The sequence below is a fragment of the Sinocyclocheilus grahami genome, unplaced genomic scaffold (assembly GCF_001515645.1).
Source record: "Sinocyclocheilus grahami isolate Dianchi unplaced genomic scaffold, SAMN03320097.WGS_v1.1 scaffold253.1, whole genome shotgun sequence".
Taxonomy (NCBI): Eukaryota; Metazoa; Chordata; class Actinopteri; order Cypriniformes; family Cyprinidae; genus Sinocyclocheilus; species Sinocyclocheilus grahami.
The window spans coordinates 1,324,391-1,334,363 of record NW_015505432.1 but is presented as its reverse complement, the minus strand read 5'-3'; the positions used below and the strand labels follow the sequence as shown (position 1 = coordinate 1,334,363).

General features: G+C 36.2%; 1 protein-coding gene across 1 annotated transcript in view; it reads left to right on the top strand.

Moving 5' to 3' along the window:
- The window catches only part of LOC107598633 (transient receptor potential cation channel subfamily M member 4-like), a 22,719-nt gene that overhangs the window by 6,439 nt on the left and 6,307 nt on the right, over positions 1-9,973 (top strand). The window contains exons 5-15 of the mRNA XM_016290025.1: positions 598-767; positions 1,604-1,772; positions 2,178-2,242; positions 4,219-4,452; positions 4,831-4,927; positions 5,056-5,177; positions 6,183-6,416; positions 8,657-8,786; positions 8,879-9,024; positions 9,099-9,220; positions 9,919-9,968. Coding sequence (XP_016145511.1) covers positions 598-767; positions 1,604-1,772; positions 2,178-2,242; positions 4,219-4,452; positions 4,831-4,927; positions 5,056-5,177; positions 6,183-6,416; positions 8,657-8,786; positions 8,879-9,024; positions 9,099-9,220; positions 9,919-9,968 — 1,539 coding nt within the window. The remainder of the gene's footprint in view (positions 1-597; positions 768-1,603; positions 1,773-2,177; positions 2,243-4,218; positions 4,453-4,830; positions 4,928-5,055; positions 5,178-6,182; positions 6,417-8,656; positions 8,787-8,878; positions 9,025-9,098; positions 9,221-9,918; positions 9,969-9,973) is intronic.

Sequence of the window (9,973 nt, the reverse complement as noted above, 5' to 3'; positions counted from 1 at the left end):
GCTTTGCAGGTAGGTTTCTTGAAGCATCTTGGAGACGTTGCCACAGTTCTTTGCATGAACCAATCACAGCCAAATATAACCAGTCATATTGCGATGGAGGCATTGCCTCCTCTCACATGACTTTCCCCCATTCATTCTAAATTACACCCCACTAAACCCACGGCATGCTAAGTGGGTCTTTGGGTTAAATGCAGAGCACTAATTCCGAGTATGGGTCACCATACTTGGCCACATGTCCCTTCACCTTACAGTTTTTGCATTTAACAGACACTTTTATCCAAAGTCACAAGGAACAAAGCAATTTGTGAAAGAACCAATAATATTTGTAATATACAATGCCAGATTTATTGGACAGCTAGATTAAGAAGACTGCCAGTGTACCAGCTGATGAATTTACACATGGTTTGTCTTCAAGCATATTAGAAACACCAGATAGACATGTAAAGAACATTGATTTTCATTTCAGGGTTCTTTAAATTAGATTCTGGCCACAACTGGGAGCCAGGGGGTGAGATCATTAGGGGTGTGATGTGCTTTCTCTTTGGCTGAACTTCTCTTGCAATTTAAAAAAGTTAATTTTGGATTTTGGATGTATAGGAGCGTGGATCATAACCTCAGGGCTGAGGGAAGGCATCGGCAAGTGTGTAGGAGAGGCAGTGAGAGATCACTCCACCGCAGTGTCTTCTGTCAATTTAAATAAAGTGGTTCCTATAGGCATTGCTCCTTGGGGAATGGTACATAATCGCCTGCAGCTCGTTGACCCTGAGGTAACTCTGCTTATTGTGCAGTACTAGCATACTTAACACTAAATATTTTACCCTTGATACAACTGAACACATTGAAAATAAACATTCTTCTATACCACCATCACTATTTAAACTTTGATCAAAGTCGAAAACCAAAATTGTTGTATAAAATATGTACAAGTACATATTTTTTTATGAATTAATTTTTATTAACTGAAAAATATAGTGATGCTCTTTTTGAGCAAATTAAGAGGTATATGATCATATATATATATATATATCTCATATTCATCTCTGTATACACTACCGGTCAAAAGTTTGGGATCAGAACGATTTTTAATGTTTTTATAGGAGTTTCTTGTGCTCTTCAGGGCTGCATTTATTTGATCAAAAATACAGGAAAAAAAATTATATTGTGAAATATTATGTAAAATAACATTTTTCTATTTTAATATAAATGAAAATCAAATTTATTCCTGTGATGCAAAGCTGAATTTTCAGCATCATTACTCAAGTCTTCAGTGTCACATGATCTTCAGAAATTATTATAATATGCTGATTTATTATCAGTGCTGGAAACTGTTGTGCTGCTTAATATTTTTTTGGAACCTGTGATACTTTTTTTCAGGATTCTTTGACTATTAAAAAGTTAAAAAGAAGAGAAATAGAAATGCTATGTAGTTCAGAAATAGAGTAGTTTGTTAGTATGCCATTCCAAAATATCAATTTAAATAGACAAACTATTCACTCAAGAGCAAAAATCATACCCCAATTTGTAGATAAACTAGCACTGCACATTGCATTTTGCAAATGGTTCACAGTCTTTCAGAAAAACAGTGTCTTTCTCTTTCTCTTAGGGAAGTTTCCCCGCTAAGTATTTGGTCCAAAACGCTCCACGAGGCACCTGCTCTCTGGATAATAACTACAAGGCTTTCCTTCTGGTGGACGATGGGACAGAAGGACGTAAAGGTGGGGAGGTCGGTTTCAGAGGCCGCCTGGAGGATTACATTTCACGTCAGCGCCCAGGTACAAAATTAAACTGAATAGCACTCTGCTCTTCTTAGGCAGGATCCAGAAATGTTCATGATACACTTGTTTAATAAAATATTACTGATGTAGAGTTGTCTTTACATTGCTTGGTTTCATTGCAGTTATTTCACTGTAACAGGCTAACCAGCAAACCTTGGTTTAACAAGGAAGAGGTTTTGGCCACCTAAAGGTCATTTTGAGCTATTGCAAGAGAAAGCTTTTAAGTATAAAGGCAACAAAGCCGATCAAATGAAATATTAACCATAGTCAATGAAAATGAATGTATTAATGTTTAATATGTATAAACGTATTATGTTTTTTATGTATATGGTAAGATCTCTTTAATGAAAGCAACAGGGATTTCATACTCACTGCGTTTGCTTAAATATGTCATCTCAGCAGGCAGTGCAAGCATTGACATTCCTGTTCTGAATATGCTGATATCTGGACAGGTTTCCATGGTGGAGGTGAGCAGATTACAATTATATTAAACAAAACTTCCTCTGTCATACATCTGAAAGGGATAGTTCACCCAAAAAATTTAAATTTGCTATTAATTTACTCACCCTCAGGCCATTCAAGATGTAGGTGACTTTTTTCTTCAGTAGAATAGTAAAGAAGATTATGAGCTGAAACCACAGCCCTTGGTGATTCATTTAATGCAAGTCAGCAGATACCAGCACCTGAGAGGCAAAAAAGCATATAGAGGCCAGACAAAATGAATACCCTTGGCTCATGATGATATATTGAGGTCTTTTGAAGTGAAACGATTGGTCTGTGCAAGAAACTGAACATTATTTAAAACATTATTGCCTGTAATCCACAGCCTCAAGCAAACGGTCAGGAGTGACGTCCGGTTCACGAATGAATCATTCTTTTGAACTGGTTCTTTTTAGTGAACTGGATGAACCAGTTCATCAAATCACACTAAATCATCTGAAACAATTCGCGGCTCGCAGCACAGATCTACAAGGTACTCAATCAAAAGTCACTTTTGGATCTGCCTGACAGTCACTTCGACTCGAAATGAGTACTTGAATGAAGGGGCGAAATTAGATTTTTTGTTTTGTTTTGTATATGTTTCTAAAAAGATGAGCTGATGAAGTTTTTTCACTTCATATGTTTTAGCTAGGGCTGCCCTCGACTAAAGATTTTTCTGGTCGACTATTAGTCGATCATTTGAAGCATTAGTCGACTAATTGCACGTTTATTAATAAACCATTTAAATAATAATAATGAGCCTTTGATTGTCTACATAGCCTAATAAGTGCTCAAGCGCACGCATAAAGCTTGCCACAGCGCACCGGCAGAAGTAATGATTATGAATTTGTCAGGGAAAAACAGTAAGGAGGCTGCATTAACATTTTAATAATTTGATAAACTAGTGCTTTCTTTGTTTTCGGCTTAAGAGATGAAGTCGGCGACACCGACTCGTTAATTGGTTTATTTGAAAGTAGACATTTAACTTTCTATAGATATGTTTTCATATCTGTAAGTCAAGTATACATGGAGTATCACGCTCAAGTTCACAGAGACCGAGACGGCAGAAAGCGCATCGTGTTGCTTTCATTATTTTACAAAAGCACAATGTTTTGTTGTTATTATGAGTGCACACAAATTAACGTAGAGTCGCATTATTCTTATCTGTATGACCAAAAATGACAGAGTATTTTCAGAGCGAGTGAGCGCACCGGCGCCGCCATCTGTCACACAGACACTGAATAGCGCACATTTCTCTAGGTTAACATAAGATTGAGCGGCCATGTAAAGTTGCTAATACTTACATATTTCAGATGATATATTTGAGTTTGATGAATGGTAGGAGAGCGTTAGGATGTCCTGCCCGATGTATTACCACATAGACCAGCCGATTAACAATCTGTCCGTCACGGACTGCGTGACTTTGCAAATGTAAAAGTTTTTTTTCTGCGACTAATAACATTTTGGTTGACTTAAGCCTCTTCTAGTCGACTAACTGTTAGTCGACTATTAGGGGGCAGCCCTTGTTTTAGCCATGTAAAATATCAACGTTTCATATCATTATTGGGTCCTCCAGTAATATATCTGTGTATGTGACAGCGTTGCGTGAACCAGTTTGGGATCAGAATTCCTGAGGCTGTGGATACACAATAATGTTCAGTTTCTTGCACAGACCAATTGTTTTGCTTCATAATACCTCAATATATATTGTCAGGAGTCACAGGTATCAATTTTGTCTGGTCTGTGTATGCTTTTTTGACTCTCAAGTGCTGGTAGCCTCTAACTTGCCTTTTATGAATCACTAAGGACCATGGTTTTAGCTAAGAATCTTCTTTACTATTCTACCGAAGAAGAAAAAAAGTCACCTATATTTTGCACTGAGGGAGAGTAAATTAACAGCCATTTTTCATTTTTGAGCAAACTACCCCTTTAGTTGTTCTCTTACCATGATTCTTCATCTCAGGCATTAGAAATCTCTCTGAAGAATTCAATGCCCTGGTTGGTCCTGGCTGGTTCGGGTGGGCTTGCTAATCTTGTGAGCGACATTGTGGAGAATGTGCAATCTGCTCCGATGTCTGCGTTTGGAGGAGCAGAGGAGGAGGAAGGGTCTTCCAACATGGAGCTTAGAGAACGAATAACCATGAAAATAAAGAAACACTTTCCTTCAGAGCAAGACATGGACAAGCTTGTTGATAAGGTAAATGTCACGCTCTGTACTTAATCAAACATAAATAACGATGAACGACAAATTGACTTTCATTTTCAATCACTGTATAAAAATAAAATAATGATGATGTTATCTTTCTAAAGTCATCCCCTCTGTAATTTGGCTCCAAATGTCAGGTGAAAATTGTCATTTTGAACCTCCTCTACAAAATAGTGGATTACTTGGTAAATTTTAAGCCATGATATTTAATATTGTGTTTTTTTCATTCACTTATGTGATTAATTCACCTGAAAAGCAAAAAACAGTCATAATTTTTAGTTGGACCTCTGGTTAAGTTGACATGTCACAGGCATGTTTTTTTTTTAAGCACTGATTTTTTTTTCTTGCTGCTTGGCTGGCTTCTGAAAGGTTTTAAGCATCTACCAGAACAAAGACCTCATCTCCATTTATCACACAGAAGGAGTGGATGATTTTGACACTGTGATGCTCAAAGTGCTTGTTCAAGGTAGATTTAAACTGGTTGTTGCAGTGTTTGTGTCACTTTAACTTCTAACCTTTTCTGTCTACAGTGTACTTTGATGTTTATACATTTCATATATTTTTAATCTACATTTTGCTGTGTGTATGTGTTAGCGAGTAAACAGCGGGTTTCGGTGTCTACTAACCCCTATGTTGATGAGTTGAAGCTGGCTGTAACCTGGAACAGAGTGGACATTGCCAAGAGTGAACTGTTCAGTGGAAACATCGACTGGAAGGTACAGTAGAGAATTGTGAGAAATATTCAATTAGCTTCTGAACTAAGGCAAGTTGTTGAGTGTTACTGTAGTTCAAACAGCACAGCATGGCACTAAAAGGGCCAAGGTCTTGGGTTTGATTCCCAGGATGAACTGATTAAATGTACACATTGAATGAAGAGTCACTTTGGATAAAAGCATCTGCCAAATTCATAAATCTAAGTGGCAAAACAGAAAGTGCCATTCACATAAATGACTTAATGTCCTTTACTTTATTTTGTTTTCACATTTTTATGTACACTACTGTTCAAAAAGTTGGGGTCATAATAAAGAAATTAATATTTTTATTCAGCTAGGACACATTAAATTGATCAAAAGTGGCAGTAAAGACATTTATGTTGTTGCAAAACATTTCAATTTAATTTTGTTCTTTTGAACTTTCCATTAATCAAAGAATCCTGAAAACATTTCGGTTTCCACAAAAATATTAAGCAGCACACCAATATTAATAAGCAGAAGTTTTCAACAGTTGATAATAATAACGTTTCTTGAGCAGCAAATCAGAATGATTTCTGAAGGATCATGTGACACTGAAGACTTGGAGAAATTATGCATCACAGGATTAAATCGCACTTTAAATTATATTCAAATAGAAAACCGTTATTTTAAATTGTAGTAATATTTCACAGTATTACTGTTTTTACTGTATTTCTGATCAAATAAATGCAGCCTTGGTGGGCAGAAGAGAAGTCTTTCAAAAAATCTTACCACCCCAAACTTGAATGGTAGTGTATCTTTTGAGAGGTTATGGTACTATTAAATATACTTTAACTAATTGACCAACCCAACTCTTTAACTGATTGACCATATTTCTCCAAATTTCAGACTGATCAATACATTTGAGCACAGGAATTTATGACCAATCACAAAACCATTCCTTGCATTCATATTAAAAATGTCCACTACTAATCTTTTATGCGTTATGTGATGTGAATGATTGAAGTTGTTATATTTGGACATAAACAGTATGAAGATCTTGAAGTATCCATGACTGATGCCCTGGAGAACGATAAACCCCAGTTTGTGCGTCTCTTCATTGTCAACGGTCTAAACATTATGAACTACCTGACTTACGGCCGACTGGAGGGTCTTTACAACTCCATCTCTAAAACCTCCCAGGCCGCCATGCTGCTGCAGCATCTTCTGGAAGAGCGCATAAACGAGTCCAATGATCAGACGTGCCATGTCAGCCTTTATGAGGTGAGATCTGGAAATGGACAAATATCGGCAGGTTAATTAGTCTGTCACCAACTCATAGTAACACCCACCTGCAGGCAGTTTTCTGATTATTTACACCTCCAGGCCATCTAAGATGTACAAGACTTTTTTTCAGCTGAAGAGAAATGAAGGTTCCCTTTCATGGGAACTTTCTAACTGCGTCCTCTAGGTTTCCCATAGCGACCCCTAGAGGACGCAGTGTCTCATTCCCTACTCAGGGAACCATGGTTACATAAGTAACCTGAGACGTTTTAGAAGAAAACATTCCAGGATTTTTCTCCATCTAATGCAAGTGAACATGGCTCAATAGAGATCATTTTTGATTAAATAATCTTATTTCAAACAGAAAACAAGATTATTTTGCTTACCCCATTGGCAGATTATTTTGCTTGTTTCAAGCAAAAACTCGCTTAATTTTGATTTAGTTTTTTCTGAAAACAAGACAATTTTTACTTGTCTAGAAAATCCTTCTTGATTTAAGAATTTTTAGATGTTTTGGCTGGAAACAAGACAAAAAAAATCTAAGATAGAAAAGCATTTTTTGCAGTGTGTGTAAATTAGATAATGTAAGGCTATTTATTTTGTTTAATAAAAGAACAAGGTGTTCGGCAGCACGAAATAAAGCCACACATTCCAGCTTCCTGCGTTTTTTCGCCGCTACCTCATAAGATGAAATCCATACTAATAAGAATCCAGCACGTCGTCATTGCAAACTACATTGCTGTTATTGTTGTTTTTAGCGTTGGTATAACAACGCAACGGCATTGCCATAGAAACCAACGCACATTCCGTAAAACGAAAGAGTGCTTATGGACACACAAATCGGATATGAACCGTTGCAATACACTGTGTGGACAGTCAGTTATTCAAATCAGATTTCATCCGGATATGCACAAAATCGGATTTGGGCTGACTGTCTGAACGAGGCTTAAATAGAGTAAATAATCAGGAAATTTCATTATTGGGTGAACTGTTCCTTTAAAGGGATAGTTTTAATGCAAAAAAGGAACATAAATTAAGCATGTTTTAGTTTCCACCATAACCAGTGAGATTTGTTCTTGCGCATCAGTGTTCACTGATCAATGTTTATATATGTAAATAAAGCCTAAATTCAATTTGTTCATGATAAGTGATCGGGTCTCTTTAGTCAATTTGGACTCACCGGTTCCATTCATATGGATTTGTTTTATAATCTCTTTATGAATGCTTTGAAGTGTCAAAGAGTTAGTTGCATATCAATGGAAGTACAGACATTTCTCAGATTTCATAAACATCTGAAGTGTCTCTGAAGGAAATAATGCATTATTTATCGGCTTTAAGATATCGGCCAAATTTTCTTATTGGGCCGATACCGATAACAGAAAAAAATGAGCATTTATCGGCCGATACCGATATGGTGGCCGATATATCGTACATCCCTACTGTGTATATATATATATATATGTATATGTATATGTATTGCGCTAGTTTATGATTAGCTAAACGAGTTACACCTGTGCCAAATTGGTTAATTATCTGATCGTGCTCCTCCAGAACCTTGTTAATAAAACATCATGTTATGTAACAACTCAGCTGCTTGATTTTTTTATTTATTTAAAGTTTGTTTTAAAATGAAATGTTATATAAAGTTAGATACATATATGTACACTTTCATCTGCATACATACAGTATATCCGCGCCCAGCTCTAATCTGATAAATACGACTATAAAGCATTAAGATGTTAAGATATATTAAGCATTAACATATGGTTTTCTGCAAAGTTGCGTATTATGAAAAGCGTTATACAAATAAATTTGACTTGATGTTATGATGTTAATGCATAAATTAACTTTTAGCATTTAATATGATATATGTATGTATGTATGTATGTGTTTGTTTTTCAGACATTTATATGAAGTTCTGAATTCTAATATCCGTGCATCCCTGCATACTCTCTTAAAAATAATGTATCTTTATTGTTCTCTATGGTTTTATTAAGAACCTTTAACATTTATGGAACCTTTTTCACTGTGCAAAACGTTCGTTATAGTGGAAAAGGTTCTTTAGATTTTTAAAATGTAAAAGTGTCTTATATTGCATCACTACCAAAAACACACGCACACAAAACAGCCCTTTTGGAATCTTTATTATTACGAGTATATTGTGATATCTTAGATAATCTGTTCTCAGATGGAGATGTTCTCACAGCATCACGCTCATCTGTGCCGCTCTTCTCTCTCAGTGTGGTGAGGCGGTTCTGACGGCTCTGGGAGGATGCAAAATACTGAGGGAGCTGTCTAAACTGGAGATTGAGACAGCCGCTAAGCTCTCCATGAAGGAGTTGGCCACAAAGTTTGAGTGTATGGCTCATGGTAGGACGTGTGATAGTCTTTGCTATTGGTATCTTATAAAACCAGTGGTAAAAGAAAGTTGAAACTTCTCTCCACTGCAATTGTTTTGACAGATGTGTTTAGCACGTGCTACCAAACCAAAGCAAGTTATTCCGACAAGCTGCTGATCCGCAAGTCTAATCTGTGGGGTGACGCCACCTGTCTGAAGATGGCCATGGCCACTGATGCCCGTTATTTCTTCAGCAATGATGGAGTACAGGTCTGTCGGCATGCAGATAGTCACGGTTTCGTTTGAAATAAGGTGAGTGTTTTTCATAAACAGTCTTTTTTTAGTCCCTGCTGTCTAAGATATGGTGGGGTGACATGGAAAGAGGAACAGAGCTCTGGAAACTCGCGCTGACGATGATCATTCCTCCTCTCGTCTACACCAACCTCATCGATTTCAAGTCAGAAAAGTAATGTAAATTTCCTCAGTTTCCTTGCATCTTTCCTTACATTATCACTGTGCTCCACTTTTTTGCATTTACCATAATGACCTGTTTAACCCTGCTAAAATTAACTTATTGAGAAGTTACTTACCTGTCAAAACTTCTCAAACCCATCTTTTAAAATATAAAAAACTTCATACTATATATATATATATTTAAAAAAAAAAAAATATATATATATATCATCATGCCAATTTGGTAAGTTTTATATGACAGGATAGAAGACGATACAAATCAACTAATGCCACAAATCATAACAGAATTCATTAAATCTATTGCTAATATTTGCACAAATTTGACCCAAACAGAACCAGAGTATACAAACTTCTTGACATTCCAAAAATTTAAACAAAATAAAATAAAGATGTACTTAACTGTTTTTGCTGTGTTGTGGGAAGATATTTTGAACAAACAAAATTAAACATTTAATAGAACACAAACAAACGTATATACCATAAAACGTTTGACCCTCATCTGGGTCAAAAAGACCTGAACAGTACAGTAAGGGATACACTGACTTTTAATAAAAAAAATAAATAAGTAGCACTGTCTTCTCCTTCGCTGATATCAAACACAAGTAAATTGGGTTTTATTGGATACATACATAAATATTAGATCTCTGTAGACAAACATGTCTTTATCCATTATCTTCTTAAAATATTTAGCAGTGAAGGCGATCACGAGGACTCAAATAACATCAGGCGACCAACAAAAGGTCTG